The sequence below is a fragment of the Gorilla gorilla genome, chromosome 16 (assembly GCF_029281585.2).
Source record: "Gorilla gorilla gorilla isolate KB3781 chromosome 16, NHGRI_mGorGor1-v2.1_pri, whole genome shotgun sequence".
Lineage (NCBI taxonomy): Eukaryota > Metazoa > Chordata > Mammalia > Primates > Hominidae > Gorilla > Gorilla gorilla.
The window spans coordinates 66,236,989-66,263,579 of record NC_073240.2 but is presented as its reverse complement, the minus strand read 5'-3'; the positions used below and the strand labels follow the sequence as shown (position 1 = coordinate 66,263,579).

At 41.2% G+C, this 26,591-nt stretch overlaps 1 protein-coding gene across 11 annotated transcripts in view; it reads left to right on the top strand.

Moving 5' to 3' along the window:
- The window catches only part of DPP8 (dipeptidyl peptidase 8), a 75,245-nt gene that overhangs the window by 28,797 nt on the left and 19,857 nt on the right, over positions 1 to 26,591 (top strand). For 8 of the 11 annotated variants that reach the window (XR_008671647.2, XM_019010659.4, XM_019010662.4 and 5 more), the window contains 9 exons: positions 1,204 to 1,332; positions 4,242 to 4,303; positions 7,780 to 7,880; positions 8,996 to 9,173; positions 10,031 to 10,190; positions 14,776 to 14,855; positions 21,825 to 21,977; positions 22,235 to 22,370; positions 25,149 to 25,294. Coding sequence is in view for 10 of the 11 variants with exons in the window: in XM_019010659.4 (XP_018866204.2) it covers positions 1,204 to 1,332; positions 4,242 to 4,303; positions 7,780 to 7,880; positions 8,996 to 9,173; positions 10,031 to 10,190; positions 14,776 to 14,855; positions 21,825 to 21,977; positions 22,235 to 22,370; positions 25,149 to 25,294 (1,145 nt within the window). In the remaining variant the exon portion in view is untranslated. The remainder of the gene's footprint in view (positions 1 to 1,203; positions 1,333 to 4,241; positions 4,304 to 7,779; positions 7,881 to 8,995; positions 9,174 to 10,030; positions 10,191 to 14,775; positions 14,856 to 21,824; positions 21,978 to 22,234; positions 22,371 to 25,148; positions 25,295 to 26,591) is intronic. The other 3 variants (XM_063698622.1, XM_063698621.1, XM_063698619.1) reach the window with 1 other exon arrangement.

Genomic DNA, 26,591 nt, shown 5'->3' with positions numbered 1-26,591 from the left:
AGCTGAGATCGCGCCACTCTGCTCCAGCCTGGCAACAGAGCGAGACTCCATCTCGAAAACAAACAAACAAAAAACCACACCTTAATGTGTTGCTACAAAAATGTGTGATTGACTAGAGAGTCTGTTAAACAGATGACCAAATCAGTATGTGAATGGATAGGATAAAAGGGAAAAAATTTCTCCCCTTGGGGCAGATTCACAAGTATCTCACTCTCTGAGAAGAAGCTCACTAAAGCATGGCCTTCAAACTTTTTGACCATGATCCAGTTAGAAGTGTACTTATATTGTGGCCTAATACATATACTGTGTAGATAAAACTGAAAACAAATTTCAAGAAGCACTACTTATTCTTATGTGTAATGCTCCCTGATACTGTTATGTTGTTTTGTTTTTGTTTTTGGGTTTGTTTGTTTTTTTTGAGGCAGGGTCTTTGTTGCGCAGGCTGGAGTGCAGTGGTGCAATCTCAGCTCACTGCAAAGTCTGCCTCCCGGGCTCAAGCAATCCTCTCACCTCAGCCTCCCAAGTACCTGGGACTACAGGCACAAGCCACTACACCCAGCTAATTTTTGTATTTTTTTTTAGAGATGGGGTATTGCCATGTTGCCCAGGGTGTGGTTTGTGTGTTGTATTTTTAAAAATACTGATTATGACCCGTTAACAGATTTCATGACCTACTCATGGTTTGGAGCTAGCAGTCTGAACGCTTCTCTAAGAGACCCTGAAAAATACTTTTAAGCCATGTCTTGGATTTGGACATTTTATTTTAAGATGTGAAATGTTTTGTTGTATTTGTTAGAAGATGATTTTTACATAAATACAGAAACTATTCAAAACAACTGAACTGTATTTAAGTAGTATTTATTTTTTTAATAGGAAATATTATACATGTAATTAAATATTTCATTTTTCAACAAAGAATGCATTTTATGGTATGCAAGTACAAAGTCCTACAAAAATGTTTTCCCCTGTTTTAAAAATATGTATACATATCATCTCCAGTTGTTTTCCCTCCAAAAGAAGTGGCTTAACAATAACTCACCTTGCTACTACAAAGACTAGTGATATTTTCCTACAAGAAAGGCAGCATATTTTATACATAAGTTATTCTTCACTATAAGAAATCTGATACTAGAAGGAACGGTTGGTTATGACTACTCTCTGGAATAATTCTTCTAAATTTTCAATATCTAAATTTCTTTTAAGCTCCCAGTGGTGGTAAAATTCTTAGAATTCTATATGAAGAAAATGATGAATCTGAGGTGGAAATTATTCATGTTACATCCCCTATGCTGGAAACAAGGAGGGCAGATTCATTCCGTTATCCTAAAACAGGTACTGTACTCCATTGGCATTTATATTCACTCATTTCCTCTTTCCAAATAAGATTCTTTCTGTAGTCATCCAAAGGTGTAGCCAACAACATTGGTCATTTCCAGCCTTATTTACGATGGGTTGTTCACTAAGTATCACAAAAATAGATTTTGAATTAAAGGGTGATCCTTTTGATTCTTTTCAAAGGTAGGGATGTCTACACAATTGGTTTCCTCAAGGAATGAATTAGAAGGTATCTTTGCGCCGGGCGTGGTAGCTCACATCTGTAATCCCAGCACTTTGGGAAGCTGAGGTGGGTGGATCACTTGAGGTCAGGAGTTTGAGACCAGCCTGACCAACATGGTGAAACCCCATCTTTCCTAAAAATACAAAATTAGCCAGACGTGGTGGTGCATGCCTGTAATCCCAGCTACTTGGGAGGCTGACGCAGGATAATTGCTTGAACCCAAGAGGCAGAGGTTGTAGAGAGTTGAGATCATGCCATTGCACTCCAGCCTAGGCAACAAGAGTGAAACTCTGTCTCAGAAAAAAAAAAAGAAGGTGTCTTTGCTAGCAAATACAGATTTTTAAGTGATATTTTTCATAATAAGTGGTTTTTTTCCATTTTGCTTCTTACAGCATTTCAATTATAAAAATAATACATAATTTCACTTTTCACTTTATTTCATTCTTGCTCTTTTCAGCCCCCCTTTTTTTTATTTTATATTTTATTTCAGTAGTTTTTGAGGAACAGGTGGTTTTCGGTTACATGGATAAGTTCTTCAGTGGTGATTTCTGAGATTTTGGTGCACCCGTCACCCGAGCAGTGTACACTGTACCCAATGTGTAGTCTTTTATTCCTCACACCCACCACCCTTCCTCTGGAGTCTCCAAAGTCCATTATATCATTCTTATGCCTTTGTGTCCTCATAGCTTAGCTCCCACTTATCAGTGAGAACATGATACTTGGTTTTCCATTCTTGAGTTACTTCACTTAGAATAATGGTCTCCAGCTCCATCTAGGTTGCTGTGAATGCCATTATTTTGTTCCTTTTTATGGTTGAATAGTATTCCATGTTGTATATATACTACATTTTTTTAATCCACTTGTTGGTTGATGGGCAAGCACCTCATTTTTATTTTACTTTTTTAAGACAGTGTCTTGCTGTGTCATCCAGGCTGGAATGCAGTGGTGTGATCTTGGCTCATTGCAACCTCTGCCTTCTGGGCTCAAGTGATTATCCTCCCGCAGCCTCCTGAGTAGCTGGGATTACAAGTGCCTACCACCACGCCTGGATGATTTTTGTATTTTTAGTAGAGATGGTATTTCACCATGTTGGCCAGGCTGGTCTTGAACTCCTGACCTCAAGGGATCCACCCACCTCGGCCTCCCAAAGTGCTGGGATTACAGGTATGAGCTGCCGCACCTGGCCAAACCTCTTATTTTTTGATATTCAAAAAGTATGAATTTGAGATGGGGCTCTGAGATTCTTGTGTAGTAAAGCCCTGACCATCTACGTTATTCTTTTTCATTTTTTTCTTGAGACAGTCTCTCTCTGTTGCCAAGGCTGGAATGCAGTGGTGTGATCTTGGCTCACTATACCTCCACCTCCTGGGCTCAGGCCATTTTCCCACCTCAGCCTCCTGAGTAGCTCGACCAGCCTTGTGCAGCTAATTTTTGTTTTTTGTTTTTGTTTTTTTTTTTGCTCTGTCACCCAGGCTGGAGTGCAATGGCACAATCTCAGCTCACTACAACCTCCGCCTCCCAGGTTCAAGTGATTCTCCTGCCTCAGCCTCCCGAGTAGCTGGGATTACAGGCGCCCGCCGCCACGCCTGGCTAATTTTTGTATTTTTAGTAGAAACAGGGTTTCACCATGTTGGCCAGGCTGGTCTCGAACTCCTGACCTCGTGATCTGCCTGCCTCATCCTCCCAAAGTGCTGGGGTTACAGGCCTGAGCCACTGCGCCTGGCCGTTTTTTTTGTGTTGTTTTTTTTTTTTTGAGACAGAGTCTCGCTGTGTCGCCCAGGCTGGAATGCAGTGGCACGATCTCAGCTCACTTCAACCTCCACCTCCCAAGTTCAAGCAATTCTCCTGCCTCAGCCCCCTGAGTAGCTGGGATTACAGGCGTGTGCCACCACACTGGCTAATTTTTGTATTTTTAGTAGAGATGGGGTTTCACCATGTTGGTCAGGCTGGTCTCAAACTCCTGACCTTTGGTGATCCACCTGCCTCGGCCTCCCAAAGTGCTGGGATTACAGGCGTGAGCCACTGCACCCTGCCTAATTTTTGTATTTTTTGTAGGGATGGGGTTTTACCATGTTGACCAAGCTGGTCTTGAATTCCTGAGCTCAAGTGATCTGCCTGCCTTGGCCTCTCAAAGTGCTGGGATTACAGGCGTGAGGCAGCATGCCTGGCATATACGTTACTCTTGACTTAACTAAAGTGTAAAGAGAATTGATCTGGCAAAATTAATTTGAGTAATTTTGGGTAAGCATTACTATTCATTTATGTCTCTTTCTTTCTTTTTTTTTTTATTTTTATTTTTGAGATGGAGTCTCGCTCTTGTTACCGAGGCTGGAGGGCAGTGGCACGATGTCAGCTCACTGCATTCTCCACCTCCCAGGTTCAAGTGATTCTCCCGCCTCAGCCTCCCAAGTAGCTGGGATTACAGGCGCACACCACCATGCCCAGCTAATTTTTGTATTTTTAGTAGAGATGGAGTTTCACCATGTTGGCCAGGGTGGTCTCAAACTCCTGACCTCAGGTGATCCACCTGCCTCAACCTGCCAAAGTACTGGGATTACAGGCGTGAGCCACTGCACCCGACCTATACGTTATTCTTAACTAAAGTGTAAAGAGGATTGATCTGGCAAAATTAATTTGAGTAATTTTGGATAAACATTACTATCATTTATGTCTCTTTCTAAAGGTACAGCAAATCCTAAAGTCACTTTTAAGATGTCAGAAATAATGACTGATGCTGAAGGAAGGGTAAGTATAAAATGCTGAATTGACCTTCTGCGTAACATTTGACTAATCTATTCAGCCCAGTAGGGTTCTTTGATACACTTTTTTATTTTTGGACTTGCTGAACTTGCTGAGATATCGGTGGATCATGATTTTAGATTGACCTAATTTTTTACTTGCAAATCATCCTGCTGGTTCATAAGATGGGAATACGGGGATATGCATATTAACCACTCCTTTCCAATAGTTTTTCTGTTTGCCTTTATTCTCCAGATTAATGTTAAAAGAAAAAAAGGTAGTTATTGACTGGTTACCTTCTGTGTTGGGTAGATATCTGTGGTGCATTAAATATCCCACAGTTAATTTGTACTTCTGCTTTCCATTTCGACAGCCAAGTGCTTATAAGCTGCATGCACACAAGACTAGGTAAAAAAGTCTTGCTCTTCTAGACTTTTTTTTTTTTTGAGTTTAAGAGCCGAGGTTGAACAGGTGAAAGAAAGAGAAAAGAGAATAGCTTTCTCTCCTGCAGAGAGAGAGAGGCTCCCGAGTCAGTCTTCCTCTTCTAGACTTTTTTAAAAACAGCTTTACTGAGATATATAACTCACATGTAATACGATTTATTTATTTAAACTTTAAAATTCAGTGGCTGTTGGTATATTCAGAGTTTTGCAACCATCACCACAGGCAGTTTTAGAACATTGTTATTACCTCAAAAAGATACCCTATACTCCTGAGCAGTCATCCCCCAACCTCCTCATATCCCCCAGCACTAGGCAACCTTTTTTTTTTTTTTGAGACAGAGTCTTGCACTGTCACCCGGGCTGGAGTGCAGTGGCGTGATCTTGGCTCACTTCAGCCTCTGCCTTCTGGGTTCACATGATTCTCCTGCCTCAGCCTCCCGAGTAGTTGGAATTACAGGCGCACCACCACACCCAGCCAATTTTTTGTATTTTTAGTAGAGACGGGGTTTCACTATGTTGACCAGAGTGGTCTCAAACTCCTGACCTCATGATCTGCCCACCTCGGCCTTCCAAAGTGCTGGGATTACAGGCATGAGTCACCGTGCCCAGCCTAGACAACCATTAATCTACTTTCTATCTCTATAAATTTGCCTGTTCTGGACATTTCATATAAGTGGAATCATACAATATGTAGTTTGGTCTCCTTGACTTAGATTGTTTTCAAGGTCCATCCATGTTGTACCATGTGTCAATACTTCATTTATTTTTAATTGATGAATAATACCTTTATATGGATGTACCATATTGTATTTATCAGGTGATGAACATTTTGATTGTTTCCATTTTATGGCTATTATGAATAATGCTGCCATGAGTATGTGTGTACAAGTTTTTGTGTGGGCTTATGTTTTCATTTCTCTGGAGTATATACCTAGGAGTAGAATTGTTGAGTCATTGGATGACTATTTTTTTAACCTTTTTGTGGAACTGCTAAAGTGTTTTTCCAAAGTGGCTGCACTATTTTATTTTATTTTATTTTATTTTATTTTATTTTATTTTATTTTATTTTATTGTTTGAAGGAAAGTCTCCAGCCTGCCTAATATGGTAAAACCCCATCTCTACTAAAAATACAAAAAAGAGAAAGGTCTCACTTTGTCACCCAGCCTGGAGTATGGTGACACAATCACAGCTCAACCCAGCCTCAGCCTCTCAGGCTCAAGTGATCCTCCTGCCTCCGCCTTCTAAGTAGCTGGGACCACAGGCACACACCACCATGCCCCGCTAATTTTATTTTTCGTAGCGACAGGATTTCCCTATGTTGCCCAGACTGGTCTTGCACTCCTGGGCCCAAGTGATCCTCTCACTTCAGCCTCCCAAAGTGCTGGGATCACAGGTGTGAGCCACCACACTCAGCATGTACTATTTTATTATATTCCCACCAGCAGTGGATTAGATTTCCAGTTTCTCCACATTATCACCAATACTTCTTCTTGTCCATTATATTTACTATAGCCATCCTATTGTGTTTTTTTGTTTTTTTATTTTATTTATTTATTTTTTTGAGATGGAGTCTTGCTGTGTCCCCCAGGCTGGAGTGCAGTGGTGCGATCTCGTCTCACTGCAAGCTCTGCCTCCCGGGTTCACGCCATTCTCCTGCCTCGGCCTCCGGAGTGGCTGGTACTACAGGTGCCCGCCAAGATGCCCGGCTAATTTTTTTATATTTTTAGTAGAGACAGGGTTTCACCGTGTTAGCCAGGATGGTCTCGATCTCCTGACCTTGTGATTCGCTCGCCTCGGCCTCTCAAAGTGCTGGGATTACAGGTGTGAGCCACCACACCCGGCCCCTATTGTGTTTTAAGTGGTATCTCATTGTGGTTTTGATTTACATTTCTCTGATGGCTAACGATGTTGGGAATCATTTTCTGTGTTTATTATTAGCCATGTATATATTTTCTTTGGAGGACTGTCTATTCAGATCCTTTGCGGTTTTTAAAAATTATTTATTTTTTAAATTGTGTTTACTAGACTTTTAAAAGAAAAAAGTTTGCTTATCCAGGACTATTTCTTTAGTATATTACACAAATGGGCCAAGCACGGTGGCTTACACCTGTAATCCCAACTATTTGGCAGACAGGCAGATCACTTCAGGTCAGGAATTCGAGACCAGCCTGGCCAACATGGTGAAACCCTGTCTCTACTAAAAATATAAAAATTAGCTGGGCGCGGTGGTATATACCCGTAATCCCAGCTACTCGGGAGGCTGAGGCAGGAGAATCACTTAAACCCGGGAGGCAGAGGTTGCGGTTAGTCGAGATGGCGCCACTGCACTACAGCCTGGGTGACAGAGTGAAGACTCTCCAGTGTCTCAAGGATCACTTGAGCCCAGGAGTTTGAGACTAGCCTGGGCAACATAGGGAGACTCCATCTCTACAAAAAATTTAAAAATTAATATTTTATTTAATTTCATTACAAGCACACACCTTACCTGTAGTCTCAGCTACTCAGGAGGCTGAGGCAGGAGGATCACTTGAGCCTGGGAAATTGCGAAGGCAGTAAGCTGTGATCAAGCCACTGCATTCCAGCTGGGACAACAGAATGAGACCTAGTCTCAAAAAATATATATATATACACACACACATATATATATGTATAAATAAAATATAATTAGTGTGTGTATATATATATATTTCTAGGTGAAATATGGGGAACTAGGGACTATTATTTTTCTGGATACTGGAGTCTAAGGTGATTAAAACTTGATTTTACTAGTTATTATCAAGTGTTCTGTTAGTATCAACTCAAAGAAATAGATTTTTAGGCTGTGTTAAAAGTGCTCATAACTTTTTTAGGCACAGAAATTAAGTACCAGTATAGGTAACCCAGAATTTACTTCTAGATTTGCTATATCCTTTGTTCCTTTTTAATACCTAACTCTGGAAAAATTTTCTGCTTTTTGGATAAATTGTTAAAGTAGACTAGCAAGCTAATTATTTATCTAAATCTTCTATAACTAGATTCTTTTTTTTCTTTTTTAATAGATCATAGATGTCATAGATAAGGAACTAATTCAACCTTTTGAGATTCTATTTGAAGGAGTTGAATATATTGCCAGAGCTGGATGGACTCCCGAGGGAAAATAGTGCGTATGTTAAATTGTTACTTCTTTATAACTAATTTAGGATCCAGAGCTTTGGAATATTTGTGCTATTAGGTTTGCCTTGTAGTTGGAGCTGCCTTCACATGTAAATTTGCAGTACAGTTATTACTACACAAGGCATTTTTCTTGAATTAAGTGGATTTGTGCATTTGTCATCCTATAGGCATAGGTGCACTGCAGTTTAATTCTGTCTTTATACTCAGCCAGTTATGGTTCACAGTGTTATTTGTGATTAAATCATATGGCTTTAAGGCTCAGACATAAATGTGTATTTTTTAAATTGTATAATTGTAGAGCTTTATATGAGGATGATTACAAATAAATAGTTTCTGTGTCTAATGTAGACAACAGGAGTTTCACAAGACTGGCATTTGTTGACATTGATACTAAAGGGAGAAAACTTTTTTTTTTTTGAGTCATGGTCTTGCTCTGTCACCTAGGCTGGAGTGCAGTGGTGCAATCATGGCTCACTGCAGCCTCAACCTCCCTGGCTAAAGCTGTCCTCCTGAGTAGCTGGGACTACGGGGACATGCCACCATGTCCAGCTAATTTTTTTTATTTTTTGTAGAGACAAGGTCTCACTGTGTTGCCAGGTTGGTCTCAAACTCCTGGGCTCAAATGATCCTCTTGTCTCGGCCTCCCAACGTGCTGAGATTACAGGTGTGAACCACTGCACTTGGCAGAACTTTTGTTTATATAGACAGGGTCTCTCTCTGTGTCACCCAGACTGTAGTGCAGTGGCATGATCGTAGCTTACTGTAAGCTCGAAATCCTGGCCTCAAGCAGCCCTCTCACCTTGACCTCCCAAAGTGCTGGGATTATAGGCATGAGCCATCATGCCAGCCTACCGGGATAAAACACTTTCACAGGCCAACTATGGTTTTGGAAATTTCAAGAAAGCCACTTTTTATAAATTCTGTTCAAGCTTAAAGTGTATTTTTAATTAACTATTTGTAAGTGATAATTTAATATACACTAAAGCAGTTCTTTCATGGTGATTACAGATATAATTGATAGGTGCCAAAGGAGATAATAGGGGAATCTTTTTCTGATAGCTTGCTTTATTTCTGGTTCTTCTCTTTTATTTATTTAAATAGTGCTTGGTCCATCCTACTAGATCGCTCCCAGACTCGCCTGCAGATAGTGTTGATCTCACCTGAATTATTTATCCCAGTAGAAGATGATGTTATGGAAAGGCAGAGACTCATTGAGTCAGTGCCTGATTCTGTGACGCCACTAATTATCTATGAAGAAACAACAGACATCTGGATAAATGTATGCATTTTCTCCTGTACTTGTTTAAATATTTTCTCAGAATGCTAAAGCAAATGAAGTTATATAGCAAACTATCAAAATGCATTTTTTTTTAAGTTTAAAGGGACCATGTTATTTCTTTAGTATAAGCATTTCCAATTGGAGTGATGGTTCCAGAATGGAATGGTTTGTATTGATAGAAAGTAGATGCCATTGAAATGACATCTCCTTGGCTTCAGATTTGTTCCTGGAGATAATAGATATTAAATACACAGCCTCATCAGTGCTCCTGAGAGGACTTCATGAGTCTGGTCTAGAAAAGACTTTCTCTTTTATGTTGGTAAACTGTACCAAAATATACCAATTCTTAATTGAATTTTGAATTTTCCAATTTAGCAGACAAATTTAAATAAGATACAAAATAAATAAAGCCATCTCACTTCCTAGCTGAATATAAGCTTCATATGATTCACCTATGAACACCTGTTTTCCCCTGAACTATTAGAAAAATTCTTTTTGGAAAACAAAAATAAAAGAAAATTACCTCATCTTTCTGTAACAAGATTTATATTATTAAACAAACCTTGTGCCATGTTTCAAGGATTATAGAGATGTTGAGTAAGAAAAAACTTTTGGTCATATTTTTCTTTTTTACTCCATTTGAAAACATTTACTTCTCAGTGGAAAAAGTCTTTGACTAAAGTAAAATAAATCTGAAAGCCCCAAGCAAAATTTATTACTGTAAATATAGCATTCCTTTGGCATTGATGGTTATTTATATTTCAAAGTATATTTATCAAGTAATTTTTCCTGTAGCCTAATTGAATTATGTAGTATTTTCATAATATGTATAGTAAATTTAGCTATTCATTTTACAGATCCATGACATCTTTCATGTTTTTCCCCAAAGTCACGAAGAGGAAATTGAGTTTATTTTTGCCTCTGAATGCAAAACAGGTTTCCGTCATTTATACAAAATTACATCTATTTTAAAGGAAAGCAAATATAAACGATCCAGTGGTGGGCTGCCTGCTCCAAGTAAGAAATCCATTTTATTTTAAAAAAAGAAAAAATGTTGGAAGCAGAGGGTGGGAGGGACAGGGGAATGTATCTTTTGCATGCTTTATAAGCATCAATACTTGCTTCGTTAAACTTAATATGTAAGTTAAACTAAAACATAAATACATGTATGTGTAAAAAACACAGGACAAAGTTCTTAATGGATTGACACGTATTATAAAGTATTAATAGTGAATAATCTCTTAAATAACAGGATTACTGATTTTTACTTTTTACTTTTGCCTTGACTGCAATTTTTAATTTGTTTAAAGTGAGCCCATTTAAAAAAAACTATTTTTGGCCGGGTGCAGTGGCTCACACCTATAATCCCAGCACTTTGGGAGGCCAAGGCAGGCGGATCACCTGAGGTCAGGAGTTTGAGGCCAGCCTGGCCAACATGGTGAAAGACCATCTCTACTAAAAATACAAAAATGATCCGGGCGTGGTGGTGTGCACCTGTAGTCTCAGCTTACTCGGGAAGCTGAGGCAGGAAAATCACTTGAACCCAGGAGGCGGAGGTTGCAGTGAGCCAAGATCACGCCACCACACTCCAGTCTGGCAACAGAGCAAAACTCCATCTCAAAAGAAAAAAAGACAACACTATTTTTTTAAATGTTATGTAATTATTAGATATTTTTACACACTAGATGTTTCTTATACTATCTGCATCTACACTGGAGTTAATTTATAGTTATAGGTCTTTGGATTGATATAATTATGTTGCCCAAAGTAAAATTAAATGTTATATCAGCTGAAGTTAATTTTTCTTTAAAAAGTGGTTTTCCTTAAGTGGTGGTTTTCCTTCTGGAAAATATAATACGGAATGGATGCATAAGCCTAGGAAAAGTAAATAGGTACATAGAACACTTTTCCTGGGTTTTCCTAAAACCGAGTTACAGTTCTCAACTTTAATAATATAGTTTGTTTTAGAATAGGAAGCACTTTATGATAAGTTATGTTGTATGCTTAACTGCCATTTGTAACTTAACAGATTTGGCATGGTCCTTTTTAATAATTGTGGAAAAAGGCCGGGCATGGTGGCTCACGCCTGTAATCCCAGCACTTTGGGAGGCCGAGGCGGGTGGATCATAAGGTCATGAGATTGAGACCATCCTGGCTAACACAGTGAAACCCCCTCTCTACTAAAAATACAAAAAAAAATTAGCCGGGCGTGGTGGTGGGCACCTGTAGTCCCAGCTACTCAGGAGTCTGAGGCAGGAGAGTGGCGTGAACCCGGGAGGCAGAGCCTGCAGTGAGCCAAGATCGCGCCACTGCACTCCAGTGTGGGCAACAGCAGGAGACTCTGTCTCAAAAAAAAAAAAAATTGTGGAAAAGTGTACATAACAAGATTTAACATTGTGACCATTTTTTCCACTTTTAAGGGTATAGTTTAGTGACATTGAGTATGTTTATATATATATATACATTTTTTAAATTAATTAATTCATTTATTTTTTTGAGACGGAGTCTCGCTCTTGTCACCCAGGCTGGAATGCAGTGGTGCTATCTCGGCTCACTGCAACCTCCGCCTCCCGGGTTCAAGCAATTCTCCTACCTCAGCCTCCTGAGTAGCTGGAATTATAGGCATGTGCCACCATACCCAGCTAATTTTTGTATTTTGGCCGGGCTGGTCTTGAACTCCTGACCTCATGTGATTCACCAGCCTTGGCCTCCCAAAATGCTGGGATTACAAGCGTGAGCCATCTCACCCGGCTGATTATGTTCATGTTGTTGTGCAACCATCACCACCATCTGTCTCCAGAATTTTTTTCATCTTCCAAAACTGAAACTACCCATTAAATAGTCACTTTCTGTTACCCCCTTCCCCCAATCTCTGGCAGCCACTTTGTCTCTGTGAATGTAACTACTCTAGATGTCTTATTTAGTGGAGTCATACAGTTTTTGTCCTTTTTTGACTGGCTTGTTTACGTAGCATAATGTCCTCAAGTTTCATCCATTTTGTAGTGCATGTCAGGATTCCTTTCCTTTTTAGGGCTGAGTAAGGTTTCGTTGTATGTATATACCACATTTTGTTTAACTGTTCATCTGTTGATGGGCACTGGGATTGGTTCCACCTTTTGGCTATTGTGAATAATGCTGCTGTGGACGTGGATGTACAAGTATCTGTTCCTGTCCCTGCTTTCAATTCTTTTGGGTATGTACTCAAAAGTGGAATTTCTGGATCATATGGTAATTCTATTTTCAGTTTTTTGAGGGGCTACCATACTGTTTTCCATAGGAGCTACACCATTGGAACACCAACGGTAGTGGCTACTGCTACCCCATTTTACATTCCCACTAACAGTGCACAGGGTTTTAATTTGTCTACGTTCAGATGATACTTGTTATATTCTGCTTTTTTAATAATAGCCCTCTTAGTCTTTCTTGCTCCAAGTCATCCTCCTTTACCTTCATATCTACTTCATTTCCTTCTCCCTCCTCTTTGCTTTCTTAAGAGCTGTAATGTAAAACAGTTAGTATTTGTTATTTATATGTTAACATATAATTTTGTTTTAATAAAATTAAATTTTATTTTAATTTCTGTCTATAGTATTTAAAGTACAAAATTGATTTTTTAATTTTTTTGTGCTCTTCGAGTTTAAAATATTTTTTTAAACTTACGTGGAACCCTAGGAAAGACACTAATACAGTCTCACCACCTAGGCCTGTCATCAGCTGTCACTCCCCACAGCAATAGATATAAGGAGTGAGGAAAAGAGAAATGATTTTCACTTTTTAAGCCGTTCCTTAGGCCGCTGAGAGAGCCTCATCAAGACAGAAGCTCATAAAAACAAATGGGTGCTGGGTGAGGTGGCCCACGCCTGTAATCCCAACACTTTGGGAGGCTGAGGCAGGCAGATTGTTTGAGTCCAGGAGTTGAGACTAGCCTAGGCAACATGGCAAAACCCCATCTCTACAAAAAAGACAAAAAAAAATTAACCAAGTGTGGTGGCATGAGCCTGTAGTCCCAGCTACTTGGGAGGCTGAGGTGGGAGGATCACCTGAGTCTGGGGAGGTAAAGGCTGCAGTGAGCTGTGATGGTGCCGCTGCACTGTAGCCTGGGCGACAGAGCAGAACAGGAAAAAAACAAAAACAAAACAAATGGGGCATGTTGACATTTACTATAGTAAACACTTAGCTGGGTTATTTTTTGGCAAATGAAGAACAATTGTATTAAACATTTTCTTTTGTGAGTTTTAAAGTAGTTTGTTGCATTTCTAGAAGAAATGCCTTGTTGAAATAGCTGATATGGCTACCTCAGAAGTGCCAGGGAGTCAAGCCAGTCCTAATTCAGTGCCTGGGGATGGATTGCACCGGGCTGGTTTTAATGCCTTTATGGCAGGTCATGTGATGGCCTATGTGGGAGTGAGACAGGGACCCCAGCCCTGCAGCTCTGGACCCTGGCTCCCTGAATGCCATAATAAGGTATATTTGAGTGGCAAAGCTGTACCCCTCACAGTGGCCAAGAGCCAGTTCTCCTGTTCCTCCAAAGCCCACACTCAGAAGATAAAGCTGGCTCGGGGCAGCAGCTGACCCAACTTCCACCTACCACTGGGGTGGAATAGAGGTATTTGGGTCTCTCTAGCCTCTCTCTGTAAATGTCATACTCTCAACTAACTACTGAGTTTAGGGGAGGGGGAGTGTCCTGGCAGAAATATCACTGCATTGCCCTGGACTTCCTCCTTTACCCCAGTGTCAGAGGTAGAAGGGTACAAGTAAGAAGGCTGACCAACACCTTTAACACTGACTTTATTTATTTTTAAATCTGAAAATGTCTTGGGAAAGTTTTACAAAAAGAAAAAGAGAAATCAACAGAAACAAGTTATGAAAAAAAAACAACGAAAAGATGCTTTGTCAATCCATTAGACTTCTTTGTCTAACCAAAGGTTCAAGAATGCAGGTGCTTTTGAGTTTTCCTCTGGCTTTGCCAAAAAATCTCTTTTGCTGTTTTCGCATTACCTAAATAGATCATTCCATTATTATTCCAGAGTATTGTAAAGACTCATAACTTGGATTTTTTTTAACTGTAGACTTTTTTTATTGAAGTGAAATTCATAAAACGTTAAGTTAACCATTTAAAAATAAACAATTCAGGCCTATGCCTGTAATCCCAGCACTTTGAGAGGCCAAGGCCAGGGGGCTTTAGGCCAGCAGTTCAAGACCAGCGTGGGCAATATAGTGAGACCTCATTGCTACCAAAAATAATAATTTGCTGGGTTTAGTGGTGTCTAGTCCTAGCTACTCAGGAGGCTGAGGTGGGAGGAAAGCTTGAGCCTAAGTGGTCAAGGCTGCAGTGAGCTGTGATCATGCCGCTGCACTGCAGCCTCAGCAACAAAGTGAGACTCTGTCTACAAAAAAATGAAAAATAAAAATAAACAAACAATGCAGTGGCATTTAGTACATTCACAATGCTGTGCAACCATCATCTCTGTCTAGTTCCAAAACATTTTTATTACCCCAAACGTAACTTTTTGGAAAAAAGAGCTTAGAGTACTGTTCTTAATTGTTTCATTTGCTTATAGTCTGGTATAATGTACTGAATTATAATTATATTTATCTTCAGGTGATTTCAAGTGTCCTATCAAAGAGGAGATAGCAATTACCAGTGGTGAATGGGAAGTTCTTGGCCGGCATGGATCTAATGTATGTTATTTTATTCTACTGATATGTTTGGTCAGTATTACTGTGTGAATGCAGTGCTAAAAATGAGTAATGTAATTTAATATGACCCCGGTATTTTTTTTTCCGAGACAGAGTCTTGCTCTGTTGCCTAGGGCTGGAGTGCAATGGGGTGATCTCGGCTCACTACAACTTCCACCTCCCGGGTTCAAGCAGTTCTCCTGCCTCTGCCTCCCGAGTAGCTGGGATTACAGGCATGTGCCACCACGCCCGGCTAATTTTTTTGTATCTTTAGTAGACACGGGGTTTCACCATGTTGGCCAGGCTGGTCTCAAACTCCTGACCTTGTGATCCGCCCTCCTCAGCCTCCCAAAGTGTTGGGATTACAGGCGTGAGCCACTGCGCCCAGCCGACCCCAGTATTTTTAAAATATTAAGTTATGGCCTAAAATTACTCAAGTTGTTGGAAAGAAATAATCTTAGTTTAAATGATAAATCTCATTTATTTTATAGCCCTTTTATAGATGTGTTCTGATTACCAAAGGTTATTTTCTTTTCTTTTTTGTGAGACAATGTCTTGCTCTGTCACCCTGGCTGTAGTGCAGGGCACAGTCATGGCTCACTGCAGTCTCAACCTCCCAGGCTCAGACGATCCTCCCACTTCAGCCTCTGGAGTAGCTGGGACTACAGGTGTACGCCACCACGACAAGCTAATTTTTAAATTTTTGGTAGAGACAGGGTCTCATATATATTGACTGGGCTGGTCTCAAACCTAAACACCTACTACACCTAAATATTTACTACTTGCCCCTACATTTATTAGTTTTCTTTCATGTCATGTTTACTTGTGATACGTTAGTCTGTCTTCTCTATTTTCCCTCTATTCTTCCTTTTTTTTTGGAGATGGAGTCTCACTCTGTCGCCCAGGTTGGAGTGCAGTGGCATGATCTTGGCTTACTGCAACTTCCACCTCCTGGGTTCAAGCAATTCTCCTGCTTCAGCCTCCCGAGTAGCTGGGACTACAGGCACACACCACCATGCCCGGCTAATTTTTGTATTTTTAGGAGAGAGGGTTTCGTCATGTTGGCAATGCTGGTCTTGAACTCCTAGGCTCGAAGGATCCTCCCACCTTGCCACCTCCCAGGTGTGAGCCACTGCGTCCTGCTCACCATTTGCTTTTCTTTTTTGAGACAGGGTCTGACTTTGTCACCTAGGCTGGATTGCAGTGGCACAATCTTGGCTCAGTACAACCTCTGCCTCCTGGGCTCAAGCCTTCCTCCCACCTCAGCCTCCCAAGTAGCTGAGACTACAGGCACACACCACCACACCCAGCTAATTTTTGTATTTTTTGTAGACGGGATTCCGCCATGTTGCCCAGGCTGGTCTCAAACTCCTGAGCTAAAGCAATCCACCCGTCTCGGCCTCCTGAAGTGCTGAGGTTACAGGTGTGAACCACCACGCCTGGCCAAGCCCACCATTTTAAAATGTATTATTGCTCCTTGATGAGAAAGGGGCATATTCATAGTTTTAGAGCCTAGCAAAAGTTGTAAGTTAGCATATGGTTTGAAAAGTAACTTAAAAATCTGTTATAGACTACTTGTGTCTACATTATAAATTGCGTTTACTGGCTGGGCACAGTGGCTCACACCTGTAATCCAGCCCTTTGGGAGATGAAGGCTGGAGAATCGCTTGAGGCCAAGAGTTCAGTAACAGTTTGGGCAACATATAAGACCCTGTCTCTGCCAAAAATAAAAAATAAAAAAATTAGCTGGGCATGGTGATGCGCACCGGTAGTCCCAGCTAGTTGGAAGGCTGAGGCAGGAGAATCGCTTGAGTGCAGGAAGTCTAGGCTGCAAATGAATTATGATCACATCACTGCACTACAGCCTGGCTGAAACAGTGATACTCTGGCTCAAAAAAAACCAATAAGTAAATAAATAAATAAATTGCATTTACTTCTTCTGAAGTAGTACTTGTCTTTCATTCATGTGTTTATCTTACCCCACAAATTTAAACTTTAATCCACCATCTGCAAAGAGTGATGGGCATTTATACAGAGCTTAGATTGATAGGGAAAAGGAAGGAAGTCTACCCTCTGTTTTATTCTCAGTACCAATTCAGTGAATTCTTTAAAGAAAAAAAAATTGCATTTTTGAAGTACCTTGCATTTGTTTCAGCTGTCACTTGGATGATCACATTCATGAGATCTCTAGGAACTCCATCCTGTATGTGTGTGACACATATAGTTGAGGTATGCTGCCAGGATTTAGTGAAGGCCTAACTAAATGTGGTTTCCTCAAATTGACAGGAAGATTTATTGAAGGATTATGTTTACTGGCTACTGTAAAAATCACTTGTAGTCTCTAAAGTGATTAAGGAGACATAATGAAGATCCAGATCCCAGGTTTGTTTTTGTTAGTAAAAACTTTAGAGTATCTGCTGGGCATGGTAGCTCAAACTTGTAGTCCCAACACTTTGGGAGGCCAGTGTCGAGGGATCACTTGTGCCCAGGAATTAGATACCAGCCTGGACAACATAGACTCCGTCTTTGCAAAAAAAAATTTTAAATTAGGCAGGTGTGGTGGGGCATACCTGTAATTGCAGCACTTTGGGAGGCCAAGACAAGAGGATTGCTTTAGCCCAGGAGTTTGAGGTCAGCCTGGGTAACATAGGGAGACTCCATCTCTACCAAAAAAAAAAAAAAGATAGGCTGGTTATGGTGGTGCATGCCTATAGTCCCAGTAACTAAGGAGGCTGAGGTGGAAGGATCGCTTTAGCCGGGGAGGTTGAGGCTGCATTGAGCTGTGATCACAATGCTATACTATAGCCTGGGTGTCAGAATGATACCCGCCTCAAAACAACAGCAACAACAAAAACTTCAGGGTATCAGGACTGACCTTTAAAGTCTCATTTCCACTGAGATCCACACGTGGCCTTCTTGTTATATATCCAAATAATTTTTTTCTGTTTTATTTTTGTTTCCAAATATTGTTTTCTGTTGAAGTACCTTGGATATTACTGTCACCTGAGAAAAAAATCTTATTGTGGAATTCTAGGTTCTGAAAACAGAAAACTACACTGATGTAAATTTCGTGCTATGTGATGGTTGAAGGATGAATCGTTACATAATGCCGAGGGAACCCCAATAATTGTAATTGCATACATCTGATCCTTATTTGAGCCACCTAAACATCTACTACTTGCCACTACATTTATCAGTTTTCTTTCATGTCATGTTTACTTGTGATACGTTAGTCTGTCTTTCCCTCTTCTCTATTTTCCCTCTTTTTTTTTTTTTTTTTTGAGATAGAGTCTCACTCTGTCACCCAGGTTGGAGTACAGTGGCATGATCTCGGCTTACTGCAACTTCCGCCTCCTGGGTTCAAGCAGTTCTCCTGTTTCAGCCTCCCAAGTAGCTGGGATTACAGGCATACACCACCATGCCCAGCTAATTTTTGTATTTTTAGTAGAGACAGGGTTTTGCCATGTTGGCCAGGAGGGTCTTGAACCCGTGACCTCAGGTGATCCGCCCACTTTGGCCTCCCAGAGTGCTAGGATTTCAGGCGTGAGCCACCACACCTGGCCTTTTCCTCTTTTTTTTTTTTTTTTGGAGACAAGTCTCATTCTTGTCCCCCAGGCTAGAATGCAATGGTGCGATGTTGGCTCACTGTAACCTCTGCCTCCCAGGTTCAAGCAATTCTTCTGCCTTAGCCCCCTGACTAGCTGGGATTACAGGCACCTGCCACCAAGCCTGGCTAATTTTTGTATTTTTAGTAGAGACGGGGTTTCACCATGTTGGCCAGGCTGGTCTAGAACTCCTGACCTCACGTGATCTGCCCACCTCAGCCTCCCAAAGTACTGGGATTACAGGCGTGAGGCCACCATGCCCAGCCCTTTCCCTCTATTCTTGATTTGTTTTTTGACTTAAGTTACCTTTTTCCTTCTCTACTTTTACAAGTGACTGTTCCCACCCAAAGTTTTTTTCTTTTTTCTTTCTTTCTTTTTTTTTTTTTTTTTTTTTTTTGAGACAAGAGTCTCACTCTGTTGCACAGGCTGGAGTGCAGTAGTGCGATCTCAGCTCATTGCAACCTCCGCCTCCTAGGTTCAAGTGATTCTCCTGCTTAAGTCTCTTCAGTCGCTGGTATTACAGGTGCCCATCACCATGCCCAGCTAATTTTTGTGTTTTTAACAGAGATAGGGTTTTGCCATGTTGGCCAAGCTGGTCTCGAACTCCTGACGTCAGGCAATCCTCTTGCTTTGGCCTCCCAAAGTGCTGGGATTACAGGTGTGAGCCACCACACCTGGCCATCTACCCAAAGATTTCTAATGGCAGTAATTGGGTAAAGCTTTAAGACTTTTAAGCCTATGAGCTTCTTTTTCTTTTTTGAGATGGAGTCTCGCTCTGTCACCCAGGCTGGAGTGCAGTGGTACGATCTTGGCCCACTGCAACTTCCGCCTCCTGAGTTCAAGGGATTCTTATGCCTCAGCCTCCCGAGTAGCTGGGATTATGGGCATCCACTACCACACTTGGCTAATTTTTGTAATTTTTTTTTTTTTTTTTTTTTTTTGAGACGGAGTTTTGCTTTTGTTGCCCAGGCTGGAGTGCAATGGCACGATCTTGGCTCACTGCAACTTCTGCCTCCCAGGTTCAAGCGATTCTCCTGTCTCAGCCTCCTGAGTAGCTGGGATTACAGGTGCATGCCACCATGCCCAGCTAATTTTTGTGTTTTTAGTAGAGATGGGGTTTCACTGTGTTAGCCAGGCTGGTCTCAAACTCTTGACCTCAAGTGACCTGCCGCCTCCACCTCCCAAAGTTTTGGGATTACAGGCCTGGACCACTGCGCCCAGCCGCCTATGAGCTTTTTATTGTTAAGGGTGGTTCTCAAAGTGCTGGACCAACAGCAAAGTGTCAGCATCACCTGGGAACTTGTTAGAAGTGTACATTCTTGGCTGGGCGCAGTGGCTCATGCCTGTAATCCCAGCACTTTGGGAGGCCGAGGCAGGTGGATCATCTGAGGTCAGGAGTTCGAGACCAGCCTGGCCAACATGGTGAAACCCCGTCTCTACTCAAAATACAAAATTAGCCAGGCGTGGTGGTACATGCCTGTAATCCCAGCTACTCAGGAGGCTGAGGCAGGAGAATCGCTTGAACCTGGGAGACGGAGGTTGCAGTGAGCTGAGATCGCGCCACTGCACTCCAGCCTGGGCAACAAGAGCGAAACTCGGTCTCAAAAAGCAAAAAGAAATGCACATTCTTAGGCCCACCTCTGACATCCTGAATCAAACTCTGGTGGTGGGGCTTAGTAATCTGTTTAACAAGCCCCCCACACAATTATGATACTTCCTTGGATGTTAAGTAGTTACAGGAAAGAAGAAAACCATTGTAGATGGTGGTGAGGAATTGACTGGTTATTTTTTTAGTCTTGAAAGGCCTGACTGCCATCTGCTAGGTCAAAACGGAATGAGTCCTGATCTTTTGCAAAGATTAACACGTACTTGTAAAGTTTCATGAATATTTGTTTCCTATCATTTGTATGCTTTCTGTATATGTCGTATGGGCCTACTTAATCCCAACTGTGTTGATTTCTATTTATGCATGCTAAAAAAATGTTTACTGATGAAGAGGCAGCTTCCTGGGGGGGAAAAAGGCATTTAAAAATAACTTGCTTTTAGAAATTTATATGTGTTTTCATTGCTGTGTAAAAAATTTGAATTTTTTTTTTTGAGATAAGGGTCTTGCTCTGTTGCCCAGGCTGGAATGCATTGGCATGATCATGGCTCACTGCAGCTTCAAATTCTGGGCTCAAGTGATCCTTCTACTTCAGCCTTCCAAGTAGCTGGGACTACAGGGATGCATCACCATGCCCAGCTAATTTTTTCATTTTTTGTAGAAATGGGGTCTCCCTATTTTGCCCAGACTGGTCTCAAACTCCTAAGCTCAAACGATCCTCTCACTTCGGCCTCCCAAAACACTGGGATTACAGATGTGAATCACCACATCTGGCCATTTTCTTAAACATTGTTTGAGTTGGCTGGTAGAAGATTTACAGGAACAATAAAAGAAAGCCATTTATTTGAAATCGTACTGTAATTTGAGAAGAATATTAAGTGAATTCAGCTATTGAGTTTACTTGTGGTTTTTTTGAGTTCTGAATGAAGACTTAAAAGATCTTATCCATGTTTATTTGTAAACTATACCAGTATTGAAACTGATTTAGTTCCGTTATTCCACAACCCAATAGATAAAACACGTTTGCAAATTTGTACAAAAGACCAAAAAAGTAGTGCCTAAGATAATATAACACTAACTAATAAATATACAAGATAGTAAAATTAGACTTTCAAGTATGTATGAATGATTGCCCTAAGCTGCAATATAGCAGAGTATTTTTTCCCCTGTAAAGAGTTGTTATTTTAAGGAAATAATTCTTGTATTTTAAGAAAAACACACATTCTGACCAGATGGGAAACTATACAGTGTGTAACTCAGGTGTCCTTTTTCCTTCAGGGCAGGACCTGTTCTTAGCTATAAGTCATAAACAGCCAGGCATGGTGGCTCATGTTTGTAATCCCAATACTTCGGGAGGCTGAGGCAGGAGGATTGCTTGAAGCTATGGGTTTAAGACCAGCTTGGGCAACATAGTGAGGCCTCATCTCCTTAAAAACATTTAGAAACTTAGCTGGGCATGGTGGTGTATGCTTGTAGCTACTCAGGAGGCTGGGGTGAGAGTATAGCTTCAGCCTTGGATTTTGAAGCTGCAGTGAGCCATGATCGCATCATTGCATTACAGCTTGGGTAGCAGAGGTGAGACCTCAACTCTTTAAAAAATAAATAAATAAGCAAAATTAACTCAGGTTTATTAATAGTGGCAGCAAAAAAAAAAAAAAAAAGGCATAAGTCAAGGAGTGGCTCAAGTGATTGTAAATAAAATTGGGGGTTAGCTTTGCCAAGGTCATGTTAGCCCTGATTTTGTTATTGTTGTTATCTTGTCAGATCCAAGTTGATGAAGTCAGAAGGCTGGTATATTTTGAAGGCACCAAAGACTCCCCTTTAGAGCATCACCTGTACGTAGTCAGTTACGTAAATCCTGGAGAGGTGACAAGGCTGACTGACCGTGGCTACTCACATTCTTGCTGCATCAGTCAGGTATTAAGTTTGTTGAAAAAGGGTTTTGTGTCATATTAAAAATCTCTGCTTATGTAATACTCCTTTTGAATGATGTGAAATTGGCCTGCAAAAGCCTAATTCTCTAAGGAAAAGCTTTAAAAAGCTTAATTTCAACATTGTATATGTACATAAATAGTCTCTTATAATACTCTTGCTATATCATTAGTGCAGATGTAACAGCAGATAACCTTTTCTTCCTCCCTGACGAAAAATATAATTGTTTCTCCTTTCTCTAGCACTGTGACTTCTTTATAAGTAAGTATAGTAACCAGAAGAATCCACACTGTGTGTCCCTTTACAAGCTATCAAGTCCTGAAGATGACCCAACTTGCAAAACAAAGGAATTTTGGGCCACCATTTTGGATTCAGCAGGTATTCTTTTTTCCCCCTGATCCTGACGTTAAGTAGGATTAATATATTAGTACACTAAACGTGTGTCATATTTTCACATTTCCTGGACAAGTCTTTCCATCTCTCACCACTGCCTGTCCCTGAGCTGCTGAGCTCCTGATAGATCCCACTTCTCCTATTCTGTTAGCTACTGAATAAGATGGGTTACTTCTCACTCCAAGCAGCAGCAAGTCTGGAAGGCCTTTTTGAAAATAAGGTTAAGGCCAAGTGCAGTGGCTCACACCTGTAATCCCTACACTTTGGGAGACCGAGGCGGGTGGATCACTTGAGGTCAGGAGTTCGGGACCAGCCTGGCCAATTAGTAAAACCCCGTCTCCACTAAAAATACAAAAATTAGCTGGGCGTGGTGCTGTGTGCCTGTTGTCCCAGCTACTCAGGAGGCTGAGGCATGAGAATCACTTGAAGCTGGGAGGCAGAGGTTGCAATGAACTAAGATCACACCACTGAACTGCAGCCTGGGTGACAAAGCAAGACCTTGTCTCAACAAATAAAGAAAATAAGATTAAAATAGTCGAGGTGTCAGCTAGGAAACAATTTATTCACAAATTTTGATGATTTCTCAGGTAAACAAATGAAGAGAATAGTATTCTGAACTAGTAAGACTGTTTGAGCAAGGAAGCTGCAACTTTGGAGAATAACCAGCTGATAGCTTTCTTAAACTTTTGAAGCACTTGTAATGGCTATTTTAATAAAAGAACACTTGCTCTGTCTGGAATGAGAGAAAAACTGAATTATTTGTTTAAAATATTTGATTTCTTAAACATAAATAATGGACTGGGCTGGGCGTGGTGGCTCACACGTGTAATCCCAGCACTTTGGGAGGCCGAGGTAGGTGGATGACAAGGTCAGGAGATCGAGACCATCCTGGCTAACACGGTGAAACCCTGTCTCTATTAAAAAATACAAAAAATTAGCCGGGTGTGGTGGTACACGCCTGTAGTCCCAGCTACTCAGGAGGCTGAGGCAGGAGAATCGCTTGAACCCAGGAGGCGGAGGTTGCAGTGAGCCGAGATTGTGCCACTGCTCTCCAGCCTGGGTGATGGAGTCAAAACAAAAAACAAAAAAAAAAAAGAATGGACTGGTTTTATGTATCATCTAATTCACTTTAATCTCCAATCTTTTTTTCTAGTATTTTCACTAACTAGCTATTTCTGCTAAGGGATTAAGAAATTAGGCCAGGCGTAGTGGCTCATGCCTGTAATCCCAGCACTTTGGGAGGCTGAGGTGGTTGGATCATTTGAGATCAGGAGTTCAAGAGCAGCCTGGCCAACATGGTGAAACCCCACGTCTACTAAAAATACAAAAACTAGCCAGACGTGGTGGTGGGCACCTGTACTCCCAGCTACTCAGGAGGCTGAGGCAGGAGAATCACTTGAACCTGGGAGACGGAGGTTGCAGTAAGCCAAGATCACACCACTGCACTCCAGCCTGGGCAACAAAGTGAAACTCTGTCTCAAAAAAAAAAAAAAAAAAAAAGAAAAAACAAATTAGTACAGAACCAAAAAATATAAGTGTGTTTTAATGTCCACAAGCAGAATCAGAACTTGTAATATGGTGATGATCTCTGCTTAGACTGTAAATTATCTGCTGTACACAAACACTTAGGAGAGGTCTGTGTAGCTTTGGTGAACCAAAAGCTAATGATGACTTTTTTCTGAGTTCTGGTTAGGCTTATTTTCTAATGATCAGAAGCAAATGTTTTTGGTCACCTACCCTGAAAAATTAAATTGACTAATAATTTACCTCACCCCCCCCCCACCCAGCTTTATCTGTTTCTAACCAGATATATGGTTTAATCAACAATAAGTTATATTGAGCATAAAGTATCTGTATAGTTCTGCACATAGACATTTCCTAGGCTCCAAGGATTATTGATAACACTCTGTGTCTGCTTCTGAAATAATTTGATATGTTTGTTTTATTGTTGTTTTTTATTTGGTGGGTTTTTGTTGTTGTCGAGACAGTGTCTTGTTCTGTCGCTCAGGCTGGAGTGCAGTGGCGCAGTCACAGGGCACAGCTCAATGTAGCCTCAACCTCCTGGGCTCAGTCAATCTTCCTGCCTCAGCCTCCTGAGTAGCTGGGACTAAGGAGCACACCTCCATGCCTGGGTAATTTTTGTATTTTTTTGTAGAGACAGGGTTTTGCCATGCCACCCAGGCTGGTCACAAACTCTTGGGCTCAAGCAATCCACCCACCTCAGCCTCCCAAAATGCTAGGATTGTAGGTGTGAGCCACCGTGCCTGGCCTAGTTTTGTTTTTTTTAAATTATTTATTTATTTTTTTGAGATGGAGTCTCGCTCTGTCACCCAGGCTGGAGTGCAGTGGCGTGATCTCGGCTCACTGCAAGCTCCACCTCCCGGGTTCACACCCTTCTCCTGCCTCAGCCTCCCGAGTAGCTGGGGCTACAGGCGCCCGCCACCATGCCCAGCTAATTTTTTGTATTTTTAGTAGAGGCGGGGTTTCACCGTGTTAGCCAGGATGGTCTCAAACTCCTGACCTCGTGATCCACCTGCCTCGGCCTCCCAAAGTGCTGGGATTACAGGCATGAGCCACTGCGCCCGGCCTAGTTTTGTTTTTAAAGATGAATATACTCTTGCTTAAATTCTAGCTTATCATCTGAAAGAGGGGTGGTCAGTTTGTGTTGGCGGGGCTGACTTTTAATATCTTGTTTCTTGTTCCCAGATTGTAGCACTCCCATAAGAACTCTTTTGTAGACTCTGGTATGTTACCTATTCACAGGTCCTCTTCCTGACTATACTCCTCCAGAAATTTTCTCTTTTGAAAGTACTACTGGATTTACATTGTATGGGATGCTCTACAAGCCTCATGATCTACAGCCTGGAAAGAAATATCCTACTGTGCTGTTCATATATGGTGGTCCTCAGGTGGGCATATTTATATACATATATACATACACCCATATGCATATGTATTTTAGATCTTTTGTTGTTTAAATGTCTAGTCAGTTTAAGATTTTGAGCATTGTTGGGCATTTGCTTTTAATGACTCCGTCTTATATTCTAATTATTCAGTTTAGGGGGTCAGGAAACTGGTTTTTGTTGGAGGTTTAATTTGTAAATCACTGAGTCTTTTTTTTTTTTTTTGAGATGGAGTTTTGCTCTTGTTGCCCAGGCTGAAGTACAATGGCGCAATGTCGGCACACTGCAACCTCCGCCTCCCAGGTTCAAGTGATTCTTCTGCCTCAGCCTCCCAAGTAGCTGGGATTACAGGCATGCATCACCATGCCCAGCTAATTTTTAAAATATTTTTAGTAGACATGGGATTTCACCATGTTGGTCAGGCTGGTCTCCAACTCCTGACCTCAAGTGACCCACCCGCCTCAGGCTCCCAAAGTGTTGGGATTACAGGCGTGAGCCACCGTGCCCTGCCACTAAGGCAGTTCCTTAATTTGCAGGGTGGACTACAGCTCTGTGAGGAGTGCGGTATTCATGTCAGTAGGTAAATATGTTGCTTTCTATGTAGAGAAACTTGTTTGGGAAATAAAATGAAATAATTAAATGTCTTGGTAAATCAAAAGAGTCTTAACGGATATTTTTAGAAAGCCTTGGTAGCCTAGTGAATTCTCCCTCTTCATTCTAAAGCTGTGTCTCTCAAGCAAATTAAAATATTTTTATCAGCTAGTTAAGGCAACTGCTATACTACTATTTAGCACTGTAAGAAGTTTATACCTTGATTTTCCTTATTCTGGATTAAGTATTAGCCAATGACTGTTAAGTAAATGCTTTGACTATTGGAGTGAAATATTTTGGCCAGGCGCGGTGGCTCACGCCTGTAATCCCAGCACTTTGGGAGGCCGAGGTGGGCAGATCACAAGGTCAGGAGATGGAGACCATCCTGGCCAACAATGATGAAACCCTATCGCTACTAAAAATATAAAAATTAGCTGGGCGTGGTAGTGCGTGCCTAAAATCCCAGCTACTTGGGAGGCTGAGGCAGGAGAATCGCTTGAACCAGGGAGTCAGAGGTTGCGGTGAGCCGAGATAGTGCCACTGTACTCCAGCCTGGTGACAGAGCGAGACTCTGTCCAAAATATATATATTTTGGATGGGTGTATTGGTTAATTGCTAAATTTTAAAATTGTTTATTCATGATTATATATCCTACACTGAGCCTTGGAAGAAATTAAAATATAATTACAGTGTTTTCATAATGCAATCCTTA